Source organism: Phyllostomus discolor, chromosome 2, assembly GCF_004126475.2.
Source record: "Phyllostomus discolor isolate MPI-MPIP mPhyDis1 chromosome 2, mPhyDis1.pri.v3, whole genome shotgun sequence".
Classification (NCBI taxonomy): Eukaryota; Metazoa; Chordata; class Mammalia; order Chiroptera; family Phyllostomidae; genus Phyllostomus; species Phyllostomus discolor.
This window is the reverse complement of record NC_040904.2, coordinates 213600646-213627706: the sequence shown is the minus strand read 5'-3', so window position 1 is coordinate 213627706 and position 27061 is coordinate 213600646. Positions and strand designations below refer to the sequence as shown.

The 27061-nt window shown below is 66.0% G+C and overlaps 1 protein-coding gene across 2 annotated transcripts in view; it reads left to right on the top strand.

The window, feature by feature from the left end:
* SCUBE1 (signal peptide, CUB domain and EGF like domain containing 1) overlaps window positions 1-27061 on the top strand; it is a 106637-nt gene that overhangs the window by 42326 nt on the left and 37250 nt on the right. The window contains exons 4-7 of one of the 2 annotated variants that reach the window (XM_028532170.2): window positions 1163-1297; window positions 19219-19344; window positions 22116-22232; window positions 24732-24821. In XM_028532170.2, coding sequence (XP_028387971.1) covers window positions 1163-1297; window positions 19219-19344; window positions 22116-22232; window positions 24732-24821 — 468 coding nt within the window. The remainder of the gene's footprint in view (window positions 1-1162; window positions 1298-19218; window positions 19345-22115; window positions 22233-24731; window positions 24822-27061) is intronic. The other variant, XM_028532171.2, reaches the window with a different exon arrangement.

Genomic DNA, 27061 nt, shown 5'->3' with positions numbered 1-27061 from the left:
GGGGGGGCGCAGGCCTCTCCAGCCAGTGCAGGTCGCGCTGCCGGAGGCTCTGTCCCCCCCACCGCCCCCCGTGTCCTTTTCGTCCCGGGGGGGACAGAGGCCCGTGGCTAAAAGAACTGTATGTAAAGCTCAGGGCCACAGCCAGTGCGTGTGTGCGTGCGTGTTGGGGGTTGGGGTGCTGGCTGGCAGCAGCCAGTAGCTCGTGTTGCCGCTGTGGTTTCATATATTTGCCTATTAAAATGACAATACAGACACGGCACATTAAGGTTTAAGAAGCCCTTCTTTCATTAAACAAACTGACAGTGTAGGGGGTTACGACTCTGGTAATTGAAACATGCTGTTCTGTGCGAGACCAGAACTCCATAAAGACTCCTTTCAGCCAAGAGCCCCCGTTGTGCCAGCGGCCTCTGGTCAGAAGCGAGTGCCGCCCTGTGGTCCGCCTCTCCCGGGGAGTGGGGAAGACCGCTTGGCAGCCTTCCGCGCAGTCTCGGCGGCCAGGGCTCGGGGCCCTTCCAAGCCTCCCTGTGCTCTGGGCTTTGGAAGTCAGTTTGCAAGGCCGAAAGCCTGGGTAGCGGGGGTCAGCAGGCTGCCTCGTCCTCCTGCCTCGTCCTGGCCGCCAGGTCTCGTGCTGCAGGCCACACGTCTGAGATGCGATTGGGGGGGGGGGCCTAGGTGGCGAGGCTCTGTGCGTGGGGGAGACTGCGAAGGCTGCAGTCTGCCGGGGAAGGGGGGCGGGGCTTTTAGTGAGAGCCCAGGTTTGGGACCCAGACCAGCTTTGAACCCTGCCTCCGTGGGACCTTGGGCAGGTGGCTGTGCCTCTCTGTGCCTCAGTGTGCTTGTCTGTTCAATGGGCCAGCCCTGCGTCTGATCAACAGGGGAGCCCTGAGGGTCAGAGGAGTTAATGCAGGGGCAACAGCAGGCACACAGGGGAGTCAGGGTCAGCTAGTGTGACCGCCAGTGTGACTGTCTGCCTCTGTGGAGTGACCCCGCAGGGTCTGCTGTGGAGTGTGTCTGTTGCCATGGGGCACAGCAGCAGCACCCCTGCAGACAGCCACCGCTGTGGGGTAGCTTGGGGAGCCCCTCCCGCAGTCTGGGGGAGCTGTCGCCTCCTCCTCGCTCCAGCCCCAGGCGTGACCCCCGCCCTCCCTCCCCCCCTCCGCAGATGTGGACGAGTGCCAGGACAACAACGGGGGCTGCCAGCAGGTCTGCGTCAACGCCATGGGCAGCTACGAGTGCCAGTGCCACAGCGGCTTCTTCCTCAGCGACAACCAGCACACCTGCATCCACCGCTCCAACGGTGAGTCCCACCCGCGCCGGCCGGGCACGCCCCCCAGCAGCGGGCCCGGGAACCTTCTGGGGGCGGCCACCCCGCATGGCTGACTCCGCGTGGGGCCCCTCCCGGCACCTCCCCTCCACCCGCTCATCGGGGCTGTCGGTGCTTCGGGTGTTTTCATCTGGAGACGAGGTGGGGCCACGCGTGGGCTGATGTGACTGGAGAAGCTGTGTCACGTTCCAGGCTGGGGGCTGGCTGTGGCCAGAAAGAGTGGGGCCCCCTTCTCCACGGCTCTCTTCCCCACGCGGGCTGGAGGCCTGGCCAGCGAGTGGCCGTTTCTCAGTCCCTGTGCACCCGGCAGCACCGAGGACTGTCTGCTGTGTGTTCACCCGGCCACCAGCTGGGGGCACTTTTCGTGGTTCGGAGCGCCACCCCAGAGGCCAGCCAGGCTGCACAGGAGCCAGCCGAGCCCACGGGTGAAGGCCCTGGTGTCAGGGCGGTGTTGGCCAGAGTCTGGGCCTGGAGCAGCGGGGCCGTGAGGCAGGAGGGGGCGGCCAGGAGCCGGGCCTGCGTGCCTCGAGGAGAGGGCCTTCCCGGCCGAGGGAGCAGCACTTGAGAAGCAGACGCCTGTGGGCGTGAGACAATGGCAAGGCCCAGGGCGGCCGGGTGGGCTGAGGGCAGGCAGGGGCCGGCGTGTCTGGGGCCTGGCCGTGCTGTGGTCAAGGGCAGGGAGGTGGAAGGAAGACAGGACAGCCCCGCGGCGGGGCCTGGAGGAGCCCGGCAGGCTCCCGTACGGGCCCAGAGCCTCAGCTTCCGCGCCCAGCGTGTGGACGTGGCGCTGCCCCTGCGGGGCCTTGGGAGGGCAGAGCAAGGCCCTGGCGGCAGAGAGCCCAGCGGACATCAGAGCCGACGGGCTGCGAGGCGACAGCTGGGCGTCTGGGCCTGGTTCTTACATGAAAGCAGATCTCGGGGAAGAATACAGTCACAAAGTGTAAAACCCAGGGTAGCGAGTCGGAACTACTGTATCGGGCACCGTAGAATCCCCAGTGTCCGTTTCGGCAGTTTCCTGGAAGATAGGACAGCCCCAGTGCTCCCCGGCCGCGCCGTGTCCCCAGAAGGACGTGGAGGCCGTGCTCCAGTCTCCCGGCGCAGACTTCCCCAGCAGCCCTTGCGGTGGCGGGGTTTGCCCCTCACGAGACCTCCCCGCTGTGGGGCTCTGGGGTCAGGCTGCCCCAGATGAGGACCCCGGGCCCAAATCAAGTTTTATAAGAAACAGATTCAGGGAGAAGGGAGTGAGGGTTGGTGGGGGGAGGGGCGCTCGGCTTCCATTGAGGAGGGGTTTAAAGGGCAGCTGCTCCTCGCAGGCTGTGAAGTCCCCTTCTCAGCGAGGTGGTGTGTGCGCCGTCCCTTTGAAGAGTGGCCTTTCCACGGCAGGACTCCGGGTGAAGCGCGGGCGGGCGCAGGCAGGGAAAGCCGGCAGGGCGCGCTGGCGGCCGTGTCTGGTTTGTAGCAGGTTCCGGTTTGACCTGTGCGCATCCTCGAGCTGGGGTTGCTGCTGAGCAGACCTCGGCATCGGGGGTGGGGGCGGGGGTTCGATGAGGTGGGAACAGCCACGGTGGCACTCGCTCTGAGCAGGGCCCCGGGCCACACCGTGGAGGACTGGCGGAGTCAGGACCCCAGCCCAGGCCGCTGGCTGAGGTGTGACCAGGTGGTGAGGAAAGAGACGGGGAGGGGACACGGACAGAGAAGGGCCGGCGTGGAAGGCCTCTTTGAGGAAGCCACACATGAGCTGAAATGGAGCGAGGGGCCAGGGCAGCCGTGGGCGGGGCTGGGGGCGCGCGCCAGGCCGGGCGGGTGCAGAGGCCCTGCGGTGGGAAACGGGCCGGGCTGGAGCGGAAACAGGATGAGTGGAGGGATGGTGGAGCTTGGGGAGCCGCGGGAAGATGCAGGGAGAGGAGCCCAGGATGGGGGAGCTAGGTAGGGGCCAGGCCCCGTGAGGCTGTGGGACCACAGTGGGGGTGTGGGTGCCTGCTGAGCATAGCCCTGGGAAGCTGGTGGGGCAGAGGTGGGCAGAGGGGAGAAGGGAGGACTGCCAGGGAGCCCGGGCCCTCCAGGGCCTCCCCCTACCCAGAGGCCCAGGGTGACCAGGCCCAGCTTTTTACCTGAAACCCAGGATCAAGATTTAACCAGAATACAGGTTTGGGGCCTCAACCCCAAGCCATGTGAACTGGCATTCTGATTAAGGAAGACTCTTTCCTCGTTAGAATGTTTGTGTGAGTGTCGTAATTTTTAAATCCGGCAATGAACCCATCTAAAAACAGCAGACTTCTTGGGCGCCTCAGCAAGGACAAGTGGCAGCATTTCCAGGGCTCCCAGAGGCCACGTAGGAAATCTGAAGCGGACAGGTCAAGTGCATGGGATGCGGGCTGACCGCTCGTTAATGCCTGTGGGTGGAGCCAGGGCCCAGCGAACAGGACAGGCTGCCTCTCCCCGGAGCCTCCGTCGGCCGTGACAAGTGCCTGCAACTGTGTGTCGGGCACAGCAGTGGCCGTTAGCAGCCCAGGTCAGGGCGAGTCCCAGCTGCTAAGCCCCAGCTGGTTTTGCACCTAAGTGGCTTCTGACCCCCCCGCTTCTGGGAGGGCTGGTGAGCCCAGAGCCATTTGGCAATTTGATTCCTCGTGTTACCTGACTCTTCCTCATGCCTGTCAGCTCTTGGGAGCCTCCCCTGGGTGAGAGGAGAGGCACGCGGGCTGGTTTTGATTAGAGGTGGCCGGATGCACGATGGGGCCGGCCAGGGTCAGCCGGGGCCAGTAGCCGAGCAGTAGGGCCGTGGGACTCAGCCCCGCAGAGCGGCCCCGCTTCCCCGGCGCCAGCACAAACCCTGGCTCAGAGCACGGGGGTCTGGCCAGGCTGGGGTGGGGGCTGAGATCCTTGGCTGCCGTCCGTCTCAAATGGTCACGTGGCCGCTGCAGCCACCCTGCCTCCCTGGGGCCCCTTGCCTCCTAGGCAGGTGCGGGGTCCGTTCTGGGGAACGCCGTGCGGTGGTCCAGAGCGGGGGCTGCTGCTTTAGAACCCAGGCGTGGTGTGGGAACGTGGGCCGTCCCTCTGGCCCAGCGCTGGGGAGGTGAGACCCCAAGCTCTTGGCACCCGTGGCTCGAGGCTTCCAGGTGCTGGGTCCCACCCAGGCACAGCTGCACGTGCCTCCCGCTTGGCCTTGACGCAGGGAGCTGCAATAGCCCCTCTTCAGCCTCAAGCCTGGGGCCCCAGCCCAGCCTCCACGGCCCCTCATCGTGGTCATGTGTCCCGGGCCTCTCTGTCCCAGGGGTGCGGGCCAGCTCCTTCAGGTTTCCTCCCCCTCACATGCCTGCTCTTTTATTTCAACTCACATCTGTGCGCTCTGGCACGGCGCGGCTCTGTGTGGCATGGTGTGGAGTACGTTGTGGCTGGCATGGGGTTCAGCCAGCAGCCTGTTGCGGTCGGAGGACACCTGGTCCTGCCTGGCTGCTGGAAGCCTGGGGGCAGTCCAGAAGGATCCGAGAAGCCCCTGAGAGCGGGTAGCCTCTGAGGTGGCCAACTGGTGGAGCGTGGGTGGGCAGTCAGTGGGCAGAGGGACCAGCGTGGCCTGGGGTTTTAGAGGGACTAGGTGGCAGTGGGCCATGTGGTGGGGAGGAGAGGACAGGACACTGGCCAGTCGGTCTGGAAGCAGACGTTGGTGGAAAGCGATGGACCGAAGGCAGCTAACCTTGAAAACCAACGTGGAATGGGGCTCTGAACCCCAAGAGTCAGGGGCCATGGGCAGGGGGCGGTGACTGCCCTGAGGAGCCCCCTTGTCCGTTCTGGGCCTGTCTGGGACGGGGTCTAGCACAGGGTGGGCCCTCATCCCCACTGCCCCCCAGCACCATCTGACTGAGGGGTGACTCCGAGGCTGCCCCAGGGCCATGGAGCCTGGCAGGGTGGGTGCCGGTGTTTGCCCACATCAGGCCTTTTCTGTATACCGTGTGGCCTCGCTGGAGTGGAAGGGGGACTCGAGTGTGAGTCCCGCCCCCCCGTGCCCGATTCTTGCCTCCCACCCCAGTCTGGACTCTCAGGCCCCCCGAGCCCTCCCCGCCCTCCCGGGCCCGTGCAGCTGCCCTTCTCCACTGGGGCCTCCATCCCCGCCAGCCGGCCTCTCAGCTCTTGGCCGGGCTCGCCGACCCCCAAAACTTCCGCCTTGTCCCAGCTGCTCAGTGGGGTCAGTGTGGCGGCAGCCTTTCCTGTCCTCCGGAGAGAGGGCCCCCTGGAGCCTGAGCCCAGACCTGGGGCCGGTGGCACTGGGGGGCGGGAACCTGGTTCGCAGGAGCTCGGACTTGGCTGCGAGCGTGACGGCGTCCCCTCCGTCCTGGAGGTGGCCACGGTCCGCACTTCGGGAACCTCCCCACCTGCCCGGGGCCTCTGGGGAGGCCTGTCCCCGGGTCCCACAGGTGTGGGATGTTTTGGCAGTGGCTGGCTCTGGACACGGTGGGGCCAGGTCCTCTCCAGAGTACATGGCCCTGGAGGGCGCCTGGGAACTCCGGGCAGGACGAGCCCACCTCTCCTTTCGGTGAGGTGCAAGGGTGGGGGCTGCCCAGAGGCCTTGCTCAGAGACAGCCTGTGCGAAGTCCAGGTGCCCGCCTCCCTCCCGGTCCGCGGGCCCAGGCCGGCCCCAGCCAGGGGCCCGTGCGGAGTGCTGGGAGCTGACTGGCGTGAGGAGGGGCCTGGGCGTCTGGGGCTTCGCGGGGGCCAGCGGCTGGAGACACTTGAGTGGCGTCTCTGATCCCCTTGCATGTGTTCTGAGGGCTTGGGGACAGCAGCGTCCTGCCGTCGGCGCTGCTCTCCAGTGACCGTGTGACCAGGCTCTGGGAGGGCGCTGCGCCCCTCCATTACTCGCCATTCTTGGTGGGCCGCGCTCAGACGCCCCGCCTTTGTGCCAAAGCTCGCCCTCCTGGCACCCGCAGACTGCAGGGGAGGCAGGCAGGGAGACGGTGTGCGGAGGGTCGGGCGGCAGGGTCACGGGGCCGCAGGAGTCAGGGGCGGGTGCCCTCCCACTCGCCCGCTCAGCCCGCAGAGAAGGCAGCATGCTGCTGAGGGGGGCGCTTCAGAGCAGGGTCTCCCCACCCAGCCCCCGGCTCCTAGTGGGTGGGGTGGAGGCCCCGCATGGCACACCGCTGGAGTCAGCAGCAGCAGGAGGCCCTGCCCTTGGCACCGGAGCCCTCCTCTCAAAGCCCACCCCACCTCAGGACTGGCTGGGGAGCTCTTTGGCCAAGGTCACTGGGGGGTTTTCAGACACAGACCCCTAGGGCGGGGGCAGGGCAGAGAACCAGGGGTTCCCTCCGCAGCAGCTGCCTCGGGGGCCAGCTGCCTTGTCTGCCCTCCCCCAGCCCTGGTCCTGGGCCATTCCCCCATAGTCCTCCAGGTTGGCCCTGGACCTTTCTCTAGACCTGGTCTTCCCTTCAGCTGCTCCTGCTCTCACTCGCCCTGCGCAGGCTGGGCAACACCTGCCCCCACCCCACCCCACCCCGTCTCAGCCAGCAGGTGCCCTTGGTAGGGCCACCCCGCTCTTGCACACCTCACAGGGTTTTACACTCCTGCTCACCTGGGCGTTCCAAGCCACCCTGAGAGTTACGAGACCTAGCTGGGCCACAGTGAGGGGCAGTGCTCCACACAGGGGCCAGATTTCTGACGACGAAGTCAGTTCTAGTCCGGCTCCAAACTGGAAACAGCCAACCTGTGGACAGAGACCCACGGTCCCTCCCGAGCTGCCCAGACATTGACTTAGGACCCTGTCAGCATGCCTGGCAGGGGGGCTTCTCTCAGCTCCCAGGAAGTGATTACTGCATGGGGGATCTGGCCCAGGCCTTGACCTGGGGCCACAGCATGGCTCTTGCAGGGCCAGGGACATCCGGGGCTTTCTGTCATCGGCTGTGGAGGCTCGAGCCTCTGTGGGTGCGCGTGGCGGGGAACCTGCTTTCAATGAGGTGATCTGGCGTGGCCACGCCCCGGCCTCAGGGCTGCCTTTCTAGCTGCTCCGTGGGAGGGCGGCCAGGCCCGGACACAGGGGGGGACCCGTGGTGCGCAGCTCCCCGACCCCTGCCTGCTGCAGACCAGGTGGGCGGGAGAACAAACAGCTCTCCCGTCAGCGGGAGGATCCGTGGTGCGGCTGGAGGCAGCCCGTCCTGGCCCTGTGCAGGCCGGAATGGCCCTGGAGGCGGGGCAATAAATCCAGCCCATTATTTTTTACGAGCCTCCCACCCCATAAACAACTCCTGTGGCTGTTGTTGAGCCAGCCTCATGCCCTCCTCCTGGCCTGGCCTCCAGCCCGCCCAGCCAGGCAGCCTACGGAGACCCCAGTCCTTACTTCACGTGCAAGCAGTGGGGGTCCCAAACGCCGCAGACTCTCGGGTCCCCAGCATGAACAGTGCGGGGCAGAGAGCGAGCACCAGGCCGCGGGGCAGCCGGCCCGGCCCCCGTTTCCCATCTGTGTAGCGGGACACGCGCTGGGGTTGAGCGTGGGGTTGTCTGAGAGGGTTGCAGTGAGGTGCTGTGTGTACACTGTGCCCCCGTGACTGCCGGCCGCCGCTGGGCACTGCCGTGTGCCGAGCGTGGTGCCCACGCTCCGACACAAGTGACCAGACCCCGGAAACAGCCCTGTGCGGTGCAGCTGCTCCGCCGCCCGCCTTGCAGGCGAGAGAACGGAGGCTGAGGAGCAGAGAGTTGTCCATAGTGAGCCTGCCCGTGGTTCCTCTCCACGCTGCGCACCTCGTGCCACAGCCACAGCAAACCCCCGCCCGCCTCTGTCCCTGTGACCCGCGAGCCCTGCCACGTGCGCTAGCCGGGCGTCCGGCCCTGGTCCCCGTCCAGAGAACCCGTCCTCATGCTTCAGAGCCCACGCGGCCCCGCCCGCCACCCCACGAAGTGCTCTGCCACTCAGGCGGGCTTGTCTGCCTCTCCACACGTCCATGTGGGTCTGAGCGGCTCAGCCCCCTCTCGGGACCCGTGTGCAAGCTCCTGAGGGGGCACAGGTGTGTTTCTTTCGTCTGACTCGGGGCAGGGAGCAGAGGAGACAGGCGCGGTGGAGGAGGGAGTCAGGGAGGAGGGACTGAGTCATCTCCGGAGGGGTGAGTTGTGTGTGGTGTCGCTCTCACGTCCCTCCTGCCGATGGGCCCGTGCAGCCTGCCCAGGCCCTGGGGCTGGGCCGCAGTCCGGTCGGGCGCCCTGTGCTGGGCTGGCCGGGCCTCGCCTGCAGCCGCATGCAGCCTGCACGCCCCCACGCCTCTGCATGAGCCGCCCCTCTTCCGGGGCACCTCTCCCCTGCGGGCCTCTGTCCCAGGGCCCCATCCCAGTGCTGGTCCAGCGTGCACCCCCACAGCTGGCCGCCTGGTGGGGTGACAGCTCCGCAGTCTGTCCCAGTTAGAATGGCGGGGACTGGGGGAGTTCCCGGAGGGGCTTGTACCTGCCCTTGGCACGTGCTCTTGGGAAAGGGAGAGGTTCTTAGCATTTATCGAGTTGCGACTGTGCACAAGCCTTTGACAGCCTTCCATCCTCACGGGCCGCTGGTCAATAGCAGCTGGCCCCGCCCCCCGCTTTGCTCCCAGGAGAGGACAGGTGCAGGACGGGGCAGCAGGCACAGCCAGTGTGGCACAGAGCCGGGGCGGCCACGGTGCTCCTTTGCATAGCCCGGGGCGGGGGCAGGCGGGGGCAGGGGAGGCACCAGCCCGGGACCAGAGCTGCCCCTGTCCTTAGAGACTTCTGACAGCGCGGCCCAGCGTTCCTGTGGCCTCTCCTCCCAGGTCCTCTGGGCTTCTGCAGGCGCGCTCGAGGCCATCTGCGGGCCCCTCCCGTGCCTGGGACTCCTCCCTCCAGTCACCTGTCCGCCTGACAGGAGGGAGAAACAGACTCGTCCCTGGTGATGGGCAGGCCACGGCCCCCGTGGGTCCTGTGTGAGCTGTTCCCTCATGGCTTCCTCTAGGGTCCCCGTGGGAGGAGGGGTGGAGTCGCCAGATCAAGTACAGGACACCCACCTAAACTGTATTTCAGATAACACGTTCTTTAAGTATGTATGACCCATGCAACATTTGGGACATGTTTTTACTTGGGAAGTATCTGCTGCTTATCTGAAATCCAGATTTGCCCGTCTGGCATTCCCTGTTCCTATTGCTCTGTCTGGCAGCCCTGGGGAGGGGGGGACGTCTCCGGCTCCGGAGCCCGAGGAGTGCAGCCTCGGGAAGCCTCTATGGTCCCAGCCACCAGCCCCTGGGCCTCAAAGGCGCGGCGTGCACATGGTGCCGCCTAGTGACCAGCTGGGGAACTGCAGGGGGCGGGAGGAGGAGGGAAAGTTGGCCCTGGGAAGGGATGGAGGGGCCTGGGTCCAGGGCGAGGTGAGGCTGTGTTGGGACAAGCTCTGCAGAATCAGCCTGTGGGGGGGAGGGGGCGGGCCAGCCTTTACGGGGCACTGCCTGTGTCTTGCAGTGGCTGTCAGGGGACCCTGAGCTGCAGCTGTAATGGTCTTTCTCCTCGGCTTCAGCGGAGGAAACTGAGCAGGTTCCAAGGCCATGCGCCCTAAAGGGCAGGCTGTGTGCGGCCCTGACAGCTGTCAGGCAGGCACCTCCCTCCCACAGAGGCCACTGTCCGGGGCTCCTGAAGCCAGGGCTAGTCGAGGCCCGAGGGCTGGGAAGCTGGTGTCCACCCTGTCCTCTGAGAAGGCGGGCCAGCCCACTCCCTCTGCTCTCCTCTGGGATGCCCTGTGCCTGCCCACCCGGTGAGCAGCCATGGCAATGACCTTGGTCTCAGCTGAAAGTGCACCTATGTGGGTGGAAACCTTGGCTGGCTCTGCTCGTGGCCTCGGCACAGGGCCTGCACAGTTTCTAGAAGGAGTGAGTGAGTGGATGGGCGACAGCCCCTGAACCAGCAGTCCCCCCGGGCTTCCTCCCGGTGTGACGGATGAGTGTGGGGCCGGAGCACCCACATTCGGGAGTCAGGGCGATGGGAACCCGAAGGTTGTGTGTGGACACTGGGCTGGCTCCCGCGTGCCCAGGGCGAGCCTCTGTGCTCTGGGCCGCAGCCTCCTCAGTGGGAAGGAGTGGTTCCATCAGCTGCTCCTCCCGGTCCCTGCCAAGGCCAGCTTTCTGGGACGCCAGTCCATTCCAGCCGTTGGCTTGTAGACTCAAAGCCGTTCAGGGGGCACGCCCTTGTCCGTAAGCAGCACACTTATGGGCTGGCCCCCGGCCCCCTGCAGGTGTTTGTCGATCACCCACGATGGGCTCCACCAAGGCCCGGCCCCTGGGAGGGCAGAGGAAGACGGGGGGCCGGTCCCATGGAAAGCCTGGGGTAAAGGAGACCCTGCCTGATGCTGTGAAGGAATCAGTACAGAGGCCAGGGAGCAAATGGATGTGGAAGGTGCTGGGAGTCAGACCACACAAGGGCCAGGCTTTCAGGGCTGGACCGGCTGAGCAGCAAGTGCTGAGTGGGTGGAGCACACACTCAGAAGGGCGGGTCATCCTGGGGCCTTGGCAGGTGCCACAGGCCCAAAGGGAGGGCTGGGGGGTCCTGAGGAGAAGACCTCTGGCACAGAGGAGCAGCGCAGAGGCCCCAGGGGCCACTGAGGCAGCCGAGGGAGCATCTGGCCAGGGGCAGGGACCCTTTGGGCCTGCTGTGGAAGTGGCCACGGGGCGGGGGTCACGTCCCTGCTTCATTCACACTAGTTGAGGGACTTCTCAGAGCCTTAGCATTGTCCCCTGTCAGGTGCCGCCTGGCACTCGGTCATGGAGATGATTGTTGGGGATGTAGGCAGAGAGCCTGGCACAGCTCCTGGCAGCGGAGAGCCCTGGGGGAGTGGGAGCCCACGGTGCTAATCACTTCTGCTCCCCAGGCGGGGCTGCCTTTGCAGAGGCAGCCTGGGGCCGGCAGGGTCTAGTCTGGGTCAGCCAGCTGCTGGTGCCCCAGCCGGGCCTGGCATTGCCCAGAAGGATGAAATTTCAGGGGCGCAGGGTGGAAGGCAGAGCCCATTTCTGCTAAATCCCAGGCCTCCTGATGAGAAGCTGTCAGAGCACCATCCAGGCACAGGTGCCCTCGGAGCGTAACTCAGGAGTGGAGGCAGATCCGGATGGGGGTCGGGGAGCCTCGGGGCGGCGGGCAGGCAGCGCCGGCAAGGGCGGGGCCCATGGAAGGATGTGCCCCCAACCCGGGAGTCGGCCCTGTCCTCATGCAGAGACCAGACCCAGCCTGGGCCCACCAGTGAGGCCGGGGTCAGGGAGCACTGCTCAGGCCTTCACTGGGGCTGGGTGCCGTTCAGGGCCGGGCGCACAGAGGCGGGTTGGGCTCGGGCCGGGCTCCTCCGGGAGCCCCAGGTGGGCAGGGGGGCGCGGCAGGCCTTCAGTGACAATGAGCATGGTGGGTGCTGTGAGAAAGGGGATGCGTGGAGGCCCGGCCTGGGTCCCTGATCCAGCCTGGGGACTTGCAGGAAGGGTGGAAACAAGGAGGGTTTCCTGGAAGAGGTGGTGTCCGAACAGAATCTCCGGTAAGTGGTCAGAAGCTGCCCTTGAAGGGAGGGAGGCAGCGTGACCCCGGCAGAGGAAAGCACGTTGCCCAGAGGACTTCCAGCCTTACCCTGCGGGCGCTGGGTGGGGCGGGGCCCTGGAGGGCTCTTCAGCCGTGGGAACTCTCAGTCTGCCTGATGCTCCAGACGGCTCCCTCTGCAGCTGGACGAGGGCAGGGCTTCAAGTCAGACAGGACAGTGTTCACGCTTCGGCTCCACCGCGTCCTACTCAGGGGACCGCGGGCAGACCGCGACCTCTCCGAACTGCTCAGCGGAGCGGACTGAAGCTGCCCACCGTGTGCAGTGACAGTGCGAAGGTCTGTGTTCTCTCCGCGCCGCGCCGGGCCGGTGGTCGGGAAGGAGCAGGCGTGCTCCCAGCCCTCAGCAAGCTCTGCAGGGGGCCCGAGGGGGCTGGGTGAGGCATCGGACATTTTGAAGAAGCCGGCCTTCGAGATGGACTTGGAGAGACGGGATGTGGAAATGTGGACGGAGTTGAGGAGGCGTCCCTGCCCCGGCCCCGCCCCGCCCCGGGGGCCCAGGGGAGGCCAGTGCCTCCGAGAGCCGGCTGGGAGCTGGGAGCACAGGCTCGCATCTGCCCTCAAGTCCCCTGGGCGAGCTGCCCTGCCTTCCTCCACCCTCCTCTCCTCTCCTCACCGGCGGCGAGGTGGGGACAATAGCACGGACTCCGAGATGGGTCAGACGCTTCAAGGGGATTATTCGTGTAAAGCGCTTAGTGCCCAGTGGGCCCTCCGCGGGGGCCTGCGGCTGTCAGCAGCCCGCAGTGGGTTCCACAGAGTTTCGGGCTGGCCCGGGCTGCAGTCCCAGCCGCCCCATTCTGCCTCGCTGCGGGCGTGCCCCCAACCCAGCCCCCTCCCCTCCCTCTCCACAGTTTTACATTTCTGCGGCTCAGTGGTTTGTATCCGTCACGGGCGGGGCACACCAGGAGAGAGGAGCCCTGCGGTGGCTGGGGAGGGGACACCCCTGAAGTGGCACTCAGAGCAGCTTCACCGGCGTCGTCCACGCACCGCCCACGCACCATCCATGTGGCCCCAGTGCCTTCCCCGAGGCAGCGCCTTGCCTGCTGCCCTTAGCTCCCCTCTCCGTCAGAGCACATGCAGCCTGAGTCCGTGTCTCCCTGGCAGCTCCGTCCTGCCCGCTCTCCACACACACACACACACACACACCCAAGCCCCAGGCTCCAGCCTCTTACGGGGCTGCATAATCTTCTATGGATGAGTCGGAAGGGGAGGGAAATCCTTTCCTCCCAAATTGGGGTGGGGGAGGGGCAGAGCAAGGTAATTGTTCTTTTCTCTCTGCTCGGCTGTTCCCACTTGCCTTCCCTTCCCGTGTGGTTAAGGGACATGGATGCGGAAAGCGATGTTATTGATGAAGTCACCATAGCAACGACCCTTGGGAGGCACACATTCCAGCTTTGTTATCCTGGGCCAGGGCAGTGGGAAAGGCTGGCTCCTCGACGCGGATTGGCTCGCCTCCCGTGGCCCCGCTTTAGATGCACCCGTGAACTTTGCTCTGCGGGACACAATGCCGCCAGCCTGGGGCAGGCACACTCTGCTGCTGTTGAACCCTGGGCACGCTGGCGGGATGTCTGGAAGTGATAGAAGGCCTCTGGGAAAAGTGGGTCCCGGTGGGGGAGAGCTGCCGAGGCCTGTCAGGGCCCAGAGGGGGCAGGAACCGGGGGGAGCCCCTCGGGAGGAAGCCCCAGGCACTGCAGAGAGGACGCGGCACCCGGCCATGGCCCTGCCTCTCGCACACAGCCTGGCCCTGGCCCAGCTTCCTCCCAGGCCTGCCCAGCCTCCGTGGGCTTGTTTGGGAAATGGGAATGGAACACCCACTTCTCAGGCTCCGGTGAGAGTTAAATTAACTGGAAGTGTCATTGGAACCCAAGCCCTCATCACATCTCCTGCAAAACTCAGAGGAAGGGGCTCTTACATGTGTCACAAAACTAGCCTTCCTCTCGTCCCCACACCGCCACCCCTTGCCCGGCTCCTTCATCTCTTTCAGGGTGGTGGCTCCCGCGCCCCACGTGCGTCCTGCCCGCAGCCTCGCGCCTGCTTCCCTGAAGCACCCGCAGACCTCTCGGCACGTGGGTGTGACGCTGCCCGGTCTACCGTTTTCCCTGGCCCTCCTGCCCGCGCTGAGTCCCTCCAGCCCTTACCTGCACCCTCAACCAGCCTCCCTGCCCAGGGAAGGGGAGGGCACGTTGAGTGAGCTCCTGGAGGCAGGTCCTGGGACTGCCCACGTCTCTAAGGGTGGGAACCAGGGCCCAGAGAGGTGATGTGATTGCCCCAGGTCGAGCAGCAGGTGGTGAGTCTGCGCTGGGACCTGGCAACCTTGCCGCACAGCCTCCCTGTCCACTCCCCACCCCCGGGCACCGAGAGACACTCGGTCCGCGTCCACGGGACATAATTGGATTGGGATGGGTTGGATCAAATTAGATTTGACCTGGCGGGCAGCCGGGCTGGCCGGCACCAGGCCCCTGAAGACCAGGCTTTCTGGGAAGGAGTCTGAAATTACATCTCACTTCCCCTGCCGCCCTCGGCCCTTCCGTTACTCCCCCACATCAGGACAGGGAGGCAGGCCCATGACCATCTGCTTGGGGACAGGGGTCCCAGGAAGCGCTCCGGCTGAGCAGACTCCAGGCCAGGTGAGCCTGGCGCCTGGTGTGGGCTCCAGCAGCTCGCCCCGTGGCGCCTGCTCCCCCGGGCTGGGCCGTGGCTGCTCATGGGGAGCCAGGCCTCCACCCGGACCCTCCTTCCCATTTCCACGTCCCTTCACCGGGGAGCTGGAGTGTTCCCTCCTGGGTGGGGCCTGTGTCGGGCAGGGAGGCCACCGAGAGGGCTCAGAGCACGGCCTGCCCTCGGGGCTGACCAGAGGGTCTCGCAAGAGCAGAGGGGAACAGTGCAGCCACACACCAGTGCTTGGGGCGAGGGGAGCACAGGCGCCCAGAGGCCCCTGAGCGGCCGGGGGGCCACGGAGCTCCCTGGCTCACTCGCCATGGCTCATGACTGTGACTGAGAAGTCTGGACTCTCAGCAGGGAAGGCCCCCCCGGGGGGGGGGGGCAAGTCCGCAGCGGGGGAGAGAGCGGAGGAGGCCAGCGCTGAGCGTCCATGCAGGGCAGTCAGGTGCACGGAGCCGTCAGCCCCTCCAGCACCACCGCCGGTCGCTGCCCCTGTAGCACCCCGGCTGCAGCAGGTGCCGCCAGTGGAGATGCCCTCAACCCTGTGCAGGCAGGAGGGGACACGTGCCTGGAGAACCAGGGGACTCGGCTTCAGGCCCAGCTGTGCCCCCAGGGGCTCAAGCACTGGGGCGAGAATCAGCCCCCACCCCCCACTCTGTCCTCTGCCAGGGCTCTCCTCTCTGAGGCCTCTCCCCTCGCTCTGGAAAATATCTTTCTTAATAAGAAAAAGATTAATGTGAACATAATAAGTTTCTTATTTCTATTTTTGAGTAAATTAATATAAGTTTCCCAGTTTAATTTCTAGTATGGTAATTATGAATAGCTACAGATAAACACAAATTCTTTGGGCTCCTCCATAATTGCCAGAAATGTAAAAAGGAGCTGAATCCTGTGGGCTCGGGACCCAGCCCCACCCCTGCCCTCAGCTGGAGGCGAGGAGGGGGCCCGAGGGCCCTGGGGCCTGTGCCGGCCTCATGGGAGGGGGCAGGTCAACGGCCCTCGGCCCCAGTCCTCAGTGAGGGGGGCCTCTCCCGCAGTGAGGACCATGCCTTTGAGGCTGGCCATGGGGGCCGCCTGCCCCCTCCGCTCCGGGGTTTCACTGCCCAGTGCCCATCAACTTTGACCTAGAAAGCTAGGTCACTCCCCCAAGCTGTCCTTTGCAGCAAAACAGCGACATCGTATGGTCTCATTATTAGTCTGATTCTCAGAAAGGAAGCCCGGCCCTGCCCGGTGCGGCTCAGCGGGGTGGGCATCGTCCCGCAAAGGGAAAGGTCGCCAGTTGGACGCCTCCTGGTCAGGGCACAGGGCTGGTGTGTGGGTCAGGTCCCCTCCCCGGTCAGGGCCTGTGTGCGAGGCAACCAATGGGTGTTTGTTTATTTTTCCTCCCTCCCTTCCCTCACTCTAAAAATAAATAAACAAATAGATTTTTAAAAACCTTTTAAAAACAAGAAAGAAAGAAAGGTCACCTGGGGGCAAGCCCATGGTGTGGGGGAGAGTTGTGACGTCCGACACTGAGTGCTGTGTCTACATCCCAAGTTCAGGGCCACGTGAGCTCCCCAGAGACAAGGTTACGGTCGGTATTGATTACCAGGGCTTGCTGCAGGTTGCGATTCTGTGGCTGGGAATGGAAGTTCAGGCCCCCCCCACCACACAGAAGCTGGAGCCTCAGCGCGGGCCCTTGGCGCTCGCAGCTCAGGGAGGAGGCGCGGGTCTGCCCGATGGGTATCAACTTCCCATGCAGCCCTGGGACAGCCTGAGAAACTCCCGTGGCGTGGTGGCCTGCAGGGCGTAACACAAAGGTCAGGAAGCTCTGCAGAACCGGCAGCGTTTGAGACGGGCCCAGGATTTTGTTTTGGGGGACAGAAGAAGCAGAGGGGTGTGCCTTGGGGGTGGTCGGCCAGCGGTGCAGGATCACGGGCCACGGGGACTGTGTAAGCGGTGCTGGGCGACGAAGCCGGGAAGAAGCTAGGACGCCCACTCCTTTCATATCTGTGGGCGCCAAGGAGCCACAAAATCTGCACGAGCAGGGGGTGAGGGGAGCCCTGCACTCAGCCCACCGCTAACAGTGGCCGAGGATGACGGGCAGGAAGGCTGCTCCTCGGCCGCCACACACTGGCAGACCCTCGCCAGGCCAGTTTCTCCGACCACCGGCAGAGGCGCTGCACACGTCTCCAGGGCCCCGGGAAGCCCCGCTGCCGGAGCCGCCCCTGTGGCAGAGCTGCCTGGCCGTGCCGAGGCCCCGCGGGGCCGCACTAACACCAGCCCTGCGGGGGGAGGCCCGGCCCCTGCACTCAGTGCGCCTGCAGTCGCCGGGGGACCTGCCATCTCCGGCTCCCTGCGGCCGGGAGGTGGGCATCGTCACTCCCGTGCTACAGACGAGGCTGCGAGAAGCGAGGCGGCCTTCCCCACGACAGGCGAGTGGTCAGGAGGCCGGGCTCTGCCCGCCCCTGCCTGACCTCACCAGACCTTTCTCCTGAGAAAGCCCTGCGCCAGCCTGGCTTGTACCAGCTGGCGAGCGCCGCTTCCATCCAGGGATGTCTCCCTGGAGCTTGGAGGGCACGTTTCCACCTCAGAAACTGGCGAGTGCTGCCCACCGGCCCCCGCCCCAGCCCCACCCCGCCCCCAGCAGTTGCTAACGACCATCAGTTGGTGCACCACGGTGCCGGGCGTACCGACCTGCTGTTCCAAAATGCGGCGAGCTGCCCGTGAGCGTGCAGCTTTCTGCCAGGAGCCTGGCACCCGAGTGCCCGGCCGATTCAGCTGCGGCTCAGCCGGTCACACTCGGCGTCGGCCGGCCAGTTCGATTTGAATGGGGGAGAAAACCAAGGGGGAGGACGAGTAAGAGCAGTAAAAGCAGGTGAAACCAGAGGTCGGCGTGCTGAGCACAACGCAGGCTTCACTGATTCCAATTTTCTGTTTGGTTTAACTTAAGAATTTTTAAAGTGTTGATTGTAGCTGCCAGGACGTTTGTGTTCTCAGACATGTCGATTCTCAGTCCCCTGACCGTGCGTGAAGTGGGCGGGGTTGAGACTGAGCTTGCCCTCACCTTGAACCGGGGACCGGTGCGCCACCTGGGAGAGGAGGCCACCCGCCTGTCCCCGTCTGCGGGTTCCTTCCACCGCCCGAGGCCAGCCCCTCGCAGTGGGACCTGGGAGCCGGGCTCAGGGCAGTGTGTGGGCGGGCAGCAGCTCTTCCTTTCATCCGCCGTTAGCCTCTTGATGGACGTGTGACCTGCACCCTCTCACTTGACCCCAGACCTAATAAATTCTGGAAACTCCTCACAACTCACCAGGAAGATAAACATCCACTGGGGTCCGCCGAGAGGGGCCCAGGCAGCCAGGGAGGGAGATCCGGTCTCCTGAGGGGAGGGGGCCTGTCCCAGGAACTGTGGCTGACTAAGGGAGGGGACCCTGTCCTCTCTGTCACACCAGTGCCCTCAGAGCCGACGGGGTGGAGTGCAGAGGCCAGGCGTCCAGGGGCCCTGCCCTCAAAACCCATGGGCAGCCCAGCTCCACACTCAGCGAGGCCTCCAGTGCGGGAGGTGTTGTCCGGACCCCGAGGGCCTTCGGGGCAGGCGTCTGGATCTTGGTTCCCGTCTTGGAAAGGGCCACTGGCTTTTGCAGGGGACGAGGGGCCCGGAGTGTGCGTAGGACGGGGTCCCTGCCTGGGGCATGGAGCCAGAGGGCAGGGAGGCTCTGAGAGCCTGGGAGGGGAGGAGGAGGGGAGCTGACTGGTCTTGTGTGGGTGGGGGCTCCCCGGTCTGGCCAGGGGACACGCGGGAAGGGCCTGCCAGACGGGGCCGCCACTGGCCAGGCTGCAGATACAGAGGCTGCTGCCGGGGGAGGGTGGGGGCACCGTGGCAGGCAGGGGGCCGGCCCTGGCCCCTCTGGCACTGCTCCCCGCCGAAGGCTCCCAGGCAGCAGGGAGGCCGGTGCTGGCTGCCCTTTTAAGGCCAGACGACGGAGGGAAAGGTACCCAAGGTTTGCCCACATTCCTGCTCTAAAAAGTAACATCTGACAACCAGCAGGAACCTCGGGCAAGAGTAGGAACATGGTGACGTGTGTGCCCCTGAACCTGGGATGAGCTCCATGGGGCGGGGGTGCCCCTGGGGGTGCGCGTGCGTGGAGCTGGAGGCCCGAGCCAGGCCGTGCAGGGCTTGGCACGTGGAGGTGAGGGCAGCTCTACGATGCCGGGTACACGTGGAGACCCCTCTGCACCTGGTGGGGGTGGGGGTGGCGCGTGGTCCAGTGTCCCGCCGTGGGGCTGGCGAGGACACGGCTCCGAGGTCTGGGCGTGGACTCGGGCAGAAACCCACTGATGGGGCTCAGGGGCCTGGCGGCACCTGGGTGAGACCACCGGAGGCTCAGGGCACAGCCCGCCTCACAGAGGCATCCCCCTGCACACGGGAACATGCCTCGCACCACCGGCGCTTCAGCGCCGCCCCCCGAACCCCCCACCTCCATCTCCCTGGGGGCCCCTCCCAGCCACCCGCTGTGCAGCTCTGCGAGCGAGGCCTGGGGGCGGTGGGTGGGCGGGCGGGTGTGCCCTCTGCGTGTGCAGCGTGTGTGCAGTGCGTGTGCTCGCAGCTGCCCCGGAACTCTCCGTCCGATTGTGGTGTTCCGGGGGCGCGCTCGGCCTGAAACTCCCTCCCCCTCTCTCCGCCTGTCCCCGTCCCTCTCCTGTCTGTCTCTCCCCAGAGGGTATGAACTGCATGAACAAAGACCACGGCTGTGCCCACATCTGCCGGGAAACGCCCAAAGGTGGGGTGGCCTGCGACTGCAGGCCCGGCTTTGACCTTGCCCAAAACCAGAAGGACTGCACACGTAGGTAGATGGAGGCAAATGGGTCAGACACCCCCACGCGTCTCCTGCCGTTGCTCTGTGGGGGGTCCGTCCAGTCTCGGCGGGACGCGGCCCCGGGCGGGCTCTTGGCCCCGGGGGTGGAGGAAAAGGCAGGGCCCCTGGCGGGTCTGGGGAGGCGGGAGGGATGGGCCGTGAACCCCAGGCCTGAGGGTTTCCCTCCCGGCACGTCCCCACACACACGGCCCTGGAGCTGTCCGAGTTTTACCTGGGGCCCCATACCGTGGCCCTGCCAGCACCTCCTGTGCCCTCTCCTCTGCCCCTGCCCCGGAGGCCCACTGCTCCGAGCTCTCACTCTCTGGGGGAGTGAGGGGCTGTGGCTCACGGGTGTACGAGCTCTGGCTCCCGGAAGCCGCGCCACCCAGCCCCTAGCAGCAGGGCGGTACAAAAGAGGAAAGGAGCTTGGTCTGGGGGCTCCCGGCCCAGGACGTAAACCCAGAACTTGCCTTGTACCCCAGGAGGTGGAGGTTGAATGAGGCCTCTGGCCGAAGGGGCCTCTTCCGGGCTCGGTGCAACGCGGCCTTTCAGTGGGGTCGGTCGCCCACCCTCCGTGGGCGCCCACCACACCTTCCCCAGCTCATGCTCTCCTCCAGCGGTCCCCAAGGGCTTGGGGGGACCCACCAGCACCAGACACAGTCCCATCTCTGCGGAGTTCGTGCTCCAGCCCCCACTCGTGATTCTCCGTTCCTCAAAGTGAACGCGCTTCCTCCCGCCACGGCCCAGCCCCAGGCTCGGGCCAGCCTTCTTCCTCTTCCTCCCGGTCCCCCTGGGGGCTCGCAGCGGGGACCACACGTGCGGCCACCCCGGGCAGGGCCACTCAGGGAAGTGCCGGCCCCCACCCTGGGACTCCCGCCTGGGCCCTCCTGGGCCCCACGCAGATGCACAGACACCCCCGCCACCGGGCTCCCTGCGGGGCGGGAAGCAAACGGCCCCCCCTTCCCCAGCCCTCCCTGTGGGTAACCCGAGCGTCCCCGGGAACTGGCCAAGGACGGGCACCTGCGCTGCAGCCAGGCTCGCCGACAGGCTCGGCCGGAAGGAAACACTGCTGCCGTGCTGCCGTGAGCAGGCCTGGCTGACACGCCCTAGGCGGGCCCTGGCGGGGCGCTGGGCAGGGAGCTGCGAGCGCCGGCCGGTGGCTGGGGCTGTAGCTCCGTCCGGGACGAGGGCCACAGGGGACAGTGTGCTCAGCATCTCCTGAGCGGCGGACCCGGTCTGAGCGGTCAGGGACCGGGCAGGGCCCTGTGCGTGGCTAAGGCCCCCTGCCCAGCCCCAACAGAGCAGAGCCCAGCCCTAGCCCAGAAGGCTCTGGTGACAAACAGCGGCCCCGCCCCCTGCGCCTTGGCTGGCTGTCGCCAGGCCAGGTGGAGTCTGACGGCAGCCCGGGGCCACGGGGTGGGTGAGCGCCCTGCTGCCCTCCCGTGAAGGGCCAGCCCCGGGCCCTTCCTCGTGGTGCGTGTGGCAGGGTTAGTGTCCAGTTAGCGATGAGATTTTCCCTCTAGCCCTTGAGGTCACCGGAGGTCCAGGAAATTCTAGATCTGGAGGTGGGCTGGGGCAGAGGCCTGGCCTCGCCACCTCTAGGGGCCCGCAGGACCACACGGGCTCTGCACCCACCTGTCCTCCCTCCAGAGCCCAGGGCCCCCAGAGCTCGAGGCTCCGGCGTCCATTTCCACGCACGAGCTGTAGGCTCTCCAGGTGCTCGCCGGCACAGCCCTCGGGGTTCGTGAGGTGCACACACACCTGCGTGGGGGAGTGAGGGACCCTCAGTGTGGCCCTCCCTCCAGTGGCCTCTGACAGGCCCTTTCCTCTGGCTCTGCCCCGCCCCCCTGACGTGGGCCTGTTTCAGGCCGCAACGGCATGAGACGTCCACCCGGGGTGGGGCTCTGCTGGGGTCTGCCCTCATCTGGGATCTGTGCTAGGCGGCCGCCCGTGGAACCCCGGGCTTCTCTGGGCCCTCCTGCGCAGAGGCCTCCAGCTAGCAGGGGTGGCGGGGGAGCCCTTCCCCCGGAGACCCTGGGCCCCCGGGCTGGCTCCCTTTTGTCCAGCGCCCGTCGGCCGACTCAGGGGGCTGACACTACGGGCCAGGTCAGACCCTGGGTGAAGGGCACTGCGGCTGCGTGACATGCTTAGAGAACAGATCGTTTCCAAAACCGCGCCCGGGGCGGCGTTGCGTTGCCTGCATTCTGTCTGTCTGGACACAGCCCTGCAGGAGGGGGGCTCCGAGGGGGTCCGTTTCAGATGGCTGCAGGGACTCGGCGAGAACAGATGTCCGTGGGGTACCCTTCCGCGTGCCCCAGGACATGAGCCCAGAAAAGAAAGCTCTCAAGGATGCAGGAACCTGTGTCCCCTCTCCCCACGCCCCCCTCAGAACAGACCTGGTATTGCAGACGATCGCCCCAATCTGACAGGCTAGTTTAGAGTGTCCTTTGCAGCCCAGGAAAGGTGACGTTGTCTAGCCTGTCCCTGTCTTTAGCTCACGCCATCTCGGAGCCCCAGCCGTGTGCTGGTTCTGCCCCAAGCCCGGGTCCCCCAGAGTCCATTCTCGCCCACCCAGCGGCCTTTAGGGAGTGGAGAATTCCATCCGAGACCCTGGAAGGCCGAGGTCCAGGGAAGGCGGGCCTATTCCCGGTCACCCCCGCCCTCGCTGTCCCCCCCTTAAAGAAGAGTGCCGGCACCGGGGACTAATCGTTCTTGTCGTTCTGCCTGCGCGTACGTGTGTGCACGCTGGGCCCACCCAGTCACCTGCAACTACGGAAACGGGGGCTGCCAGCACAGCTGCGAGGACACGGACACGGGCCCCCTGTGCGGCTGCCACCAGAAGTACGCCCTGCACGCGGACGGCCGGACCTGCATCGGTAAGTGGGCGCCGCTGCCGCGCCAGCACCCTGCACCGCCCTGCCCCCCACGGGCGCGCCGCGTGGCCCCGAGGCCAGCCAGCGCCCCACCCCGTCCCATCCCCCAGAAGGAAGCTTTCGGGAGACGAGAGCAAATGCACCCCGCAGAGCTGGCGGGGGCGCTTTCTGCGGGCGAGCCCGTGGCAGTTCCGCCCCCAGACCCAGCTCCCCTGTTTTGTGTCCCCGCGGGTCTCCCGCACGCCCTCATGCCCATGACAGGGGCGGCCTGGGCGCGGGGGGAGGAAGGCGTGTGCGCCTGAGGTGGGCAGCTGCTGCTCCCGGGGCCCCCGCTGACGGACCTGGAGCCACACAGCAGGCCGGTCCCGCCCCCTCGAGGCCCTGTCAGCGGTGCGGCCACCCCGGCGGTCTGGAGAAGCAGGAGGGGTTCTCAGAAAACAGCTTCTGTCTCTGTGGTGGGGAACGCTAGGGGCGGGGCCTGGGGGCTCGGACCGGCTTTCCCTGCCCCACCCCGAGGGGCTCTGGCCAGACCTCCTCTCCCACCCAGAGTCCCCCCCAAGAAGGTGCCCCCTCCCTCCCCTGCCGCAAGGAGTCTGCGTCTGAGCCCCAGGCACTTGTCTCCAAGGAGAAGCTTAGATGTCTGTGATCCCTCGTGCCCTCGTCACTCGTGGGCTCTTTCCCCACCCACAGGCAACTTTTTACCGGAGCAGAGGGGACGGCAGGGCTGGCATCCGTCCCCACTCCCCGCCCCCTGCTCTCCGCTCCCCGCTCCCGTCCTGCATTGGGGTTGCAGACTGGAGACACCCACCAGTCAGTTGCTGTGGCTGTTTTTTTGTTTGAAGAAGAGGTCTCATTTCTTATCTGCTAGAAAGCTATTTCTTGAGGGACTTCCAAGTGACAAAAAGGGGTTGACAAGCCAGCAAAGCTGTGACGCCCAGAGCCTGCTGTTGAACCCTATCCCTTGTGCCTGCTCGCTGGTGGGGGGCATCAGGCGGGGGGTCGGAGGGGCAGGGAGCCAGCAGTCCCCCCCAGTCCCTGGCTGCTGCCCCAGGTGCTGCTGCTGCGTCGTCCCCCTCTGTGTGGCCTCTCCTCTCCAACAGCCGTTTTTGGTTTCATTTTATCTCGTTCCTCCTGCTTTTCTGGTGATGGTCCCTGATTGCCTGTCTTGTCTGATAACTGACATCCATTAATTATCTCAGAGCCAAAAGCCAAGCCAAGCCAAACCAAACCAAACCAAACCAAAATTCAGCGCAAAACCCGGCCTCAGACCAGTGTCTCTATTGCAGCCTGATCCCATCTAGAATCCCCTCCCCGCCTCCCCCCCGTCTCTGCCGTCCCCCCTCCCCCGGGGGCTCCCCCGGGCTCCCCCGCCCCTCCCTGTCTTGTCCACTGGGGTCTCCCTCAGTGTTCGCGTCTGCGGTGCAGCCGCCTCTGCGGGCCACCGGACAGTGCCAACAGCTGCCGGCCGGACCCCCACCCCACCCGGCCTGTCTAACACGCCCTGTCTGCGTCCACCCACTCATCCTCCCTCACTCTCCATCTCGTAGTGTCTGCTGCATGTGAGGGCCCCACTCGGATCTCCGTTCTAACGCCCCCGCCCCTCCCCTTAGAACCCCCTGCCCAGGCCCAGCTCCCCGCCGGCCAGGAGGGCCTCCCGTCTGCCTGCTCCCTGCTCCCTAAGTTCCCCGGGAGCAAAGGTCTCGGCATGTCTCCCACGGAGCCTGGAACGGGAGCCGGCTCGCCTCATCTTGGCGCAGCCTCCTGCCCCGCGGCCAGCATGCTCCCCGGCCGCCCCGTGGGCTCGCTCTGCACGCCCCTAAAATGACTGACCGCCCCCGCAGCCCCCGCCGAGCACCTGACGCCCCGCTCTCGCCCTCTGTAGACAAGCAGGCAACCAGCGCTGCCCCAACCGACCCCTGGGCCCCTGTCTGTCCGACCGGGTCCACTGTCGTGTGTGTGTGTACGTGTCCCTCTGCGTGTCTCGTTCTTAGTTTTGCATGCGTGTGTGACGCGCTTTCCTGCCCTGGAGACCGGGCGTTGCTGTCCAGGCACATCCATCACCGGACCTCGCGGCCCTGTCCCCTCCTCCCGTGCCCTGTCCTGTGCCTGCCTCTCCGGCCCGAGCCAGGGGCCTGTGGGGTCGCTCGTGTCTCCGTGGGCTCCGTGGGGGCGCTGTCTGCTGCCGCGGCCCTCCCCACACGCGTCCTGTCTGCTCTGGCTCAGCTGCCCCCTCTGTGTGCGGATGGCCCCCGCCCCAGCCGCGTCCTTCTGTGGTCGTCCCCTTTCCCCACCCCCACCCACCCCACCCCTGCTGCCTCTTCGCTCTGCCCTGAGCACGCCACTCGGAGGTGCCTGGGGCTAGCCCCTCGGCGAGGACGCCGCGCCGGCCGCAGGCTGTGCTGGCTGTGTGTGCGCCACGCCGGAAGGCTGCCTGGCGTGGGCCGCGGGGAGTGGGCTCTCATTAACCAGCGGCTCCGTGTTTGTCCCTTACTTGTGTTCTAGAGGAGGATGAGGCTGCAATTGAGCGCTCTCGGTTCAGTGCCACGTCAGTAGCTGATGTGGACAAGCGGGTGAAACGGCGGCTCCTCATGGGTAACACTTTTCTTCCACTTCCTTTGTTGTCCTCGCACCTGTGTCCGCGCGCGTGTGGGTGTGGTGTGCGGGGGTCCGCGTGTGTGCTGGCCTGTCGGCCTGTGAGTGGGGGGGGCTGTGTGAGGCGGCTGTCCATCTGTGTGGCGTGCTCGCGCGTGTGGGGTCACGCGTGCCCTGTGTGAGTGTGGGGGGCTCCACTCCAGATGTGAACTTACTTTTTCCTTTTTAAAGTTGTTTGCCCTTCATCAAACACGTGTATTTCTTTGTGTGTTTGTAGTGGAGGACCCAGAGCCCGTGTCTAGTTGCCCCTGCGTGTAAGGAGGCGTGTACTCTAACCCCTCTCCGTGCAGTGCACGCCGCAGGGACAGTTAGCACCCAGGATCGGCGCAGCGGCCGCAGGAAACAGGCATTCGGGCTGCCCGGTCCTGATCCACCCCCGCCCTTAGGAGAGACGCCCTGCTAGGGGAAAGCCACACCTACACTCAGGGCTGGGGGACCCCCCTAGGGGCACGGAGTTCACCCTGCTCACTCTGTAGTTGGGAAACGCACTGCCCGGCGAGGGGAGGACCGGGTGAAAGCAGGACTCACTCAGCCCCTCCTGGACCCAAGGCTCCCCGATTCTGTGAATGACCCCACCCCGAGCCTGCAGGGCTGGCAGCCTTGGCCTGAGTTTCCCTGGTAACCCCTCGGGCACCCGCTTGCCATGGGGGAGCCACACGAGGTCAGCCCCACTCCGAGCACTGGCCCCCAGCTGCGTGCAGACTGCAGAGCGGCACCGAGGCCTGCCCCTGCCGGCGCGGCTGAGCCGGGGGTGGGAGGGGAAGGGAGGAGGAGGAGGCAAGGACTGCTCTCCCGCCCGCCGAGCTCGGCCTGCGCAGCGGCAGAGGAGCAGGCGCGCCTCCTCCTGCACGCGCACCTCCTCCTGCACGCGCGCCTCCTCCTGCACGTGCGCCTCCGTCTCAGCCGGGTCCCCGGGCCTGGGGCCGCGGGCCCTCTGGTGCACGGCTGTGGGACCGCCTGGGGTGGTCACGGCCTTCTTCGTGGCACTCAGATAGGTCACACCGGCCTTGGGAGCTGTGAGGCCGGCGGGTGCATTTCCGAGTCTCAGACGAGGAAACCGAGGCTCACTGGGGCGCCCCGGCTTGCCAGAGATCGCGCACCACCCTGAGCCTGGCCCAGAGCTCAAGGCAATGTGGGCTTTCTCTTCAGAGGCCACAGGACCGTGGAGGTCAGGTCCTGAAGGTCCTGGAGAGGTCACCTAGTTTCGTCCGTGATCTTCACGCAGACCTCCAAGGAGCCCCGGCATCTGGGGAGGAGGGAGGCCTACGTGGGGCCGCAGGAGGGGTGCAGCCTTGTGTGCTGGGGAACAGACTTGAGGCTCATCCTCTACAGCGGGCTCTGAGGGATGAGGGCGACCACGGGCCGGCCGGCTGTGCTCTGTGCACCCCGGAGTCCGCGCGGGCAGGACGCACGCAGCCCTGCCTCTCAGGCGAGAACCCAGGGCCGGCCCGGGCCCCACAGGCAGTGGGACGGGCTGCCCTGCCGGCTTGGGCACCCTGGGCCGGGCTGGGAGGGGCTGGAAATGCCCAGGTGGTGGGTGTGGCAGCCCCACAACGCAGGCGCACCCACCACCCTCCAGGAAGGTGTGAGGCGGCGCTACGGCCTTCCTGGGAAGGTGGTCAGAAGGGAATGGCGGGAACCTAAGAGGTGCGGGTGCTCTGAGGCCCAAGGGGTCCCAGGCCCCTCGGCCTCACTTCCTAGGAGAGGCCAGCGCTGCTGCGGAGGCCTGGGCTTGAGAGCAGGCAGGACCAGCGAGAGCACGGAGGCGGGAGAGGGCTGAGCTGAGTGGGCATCAAGCGGTGGGGAGGGTGGGGGTGTGCGGTGGGTGGGTATGTTTATCTAATTAGACTCAGTGGGTAATGGCCCAGAGCCCGGTCCTGGAGCGGGGCCGGGCATGAGGAAGGAGGCACCCAGAATGCAACCTCCCTCTTCCAGGGTTTGGGAAGCGGATCGGGGGCCCTGCCCAGCATCGGGAGGGGCCAAGGAGATGGACGAGGGCTGGCTTCCCCTGCACCCCTGCCTCCGGGATATATATGGGGGGTGGGGGGAATTAACCAGAACTACCTCTGGAGGGCGGGCCCTTGCAGGACAGGCTTCCCCTGCTACGTGAGTGTTCTAGGAGCCCATCTGTGTCAGTGCACCAGCTGGCGTTGTTGTGAGAGGCTGCATTTGGCTTCAGT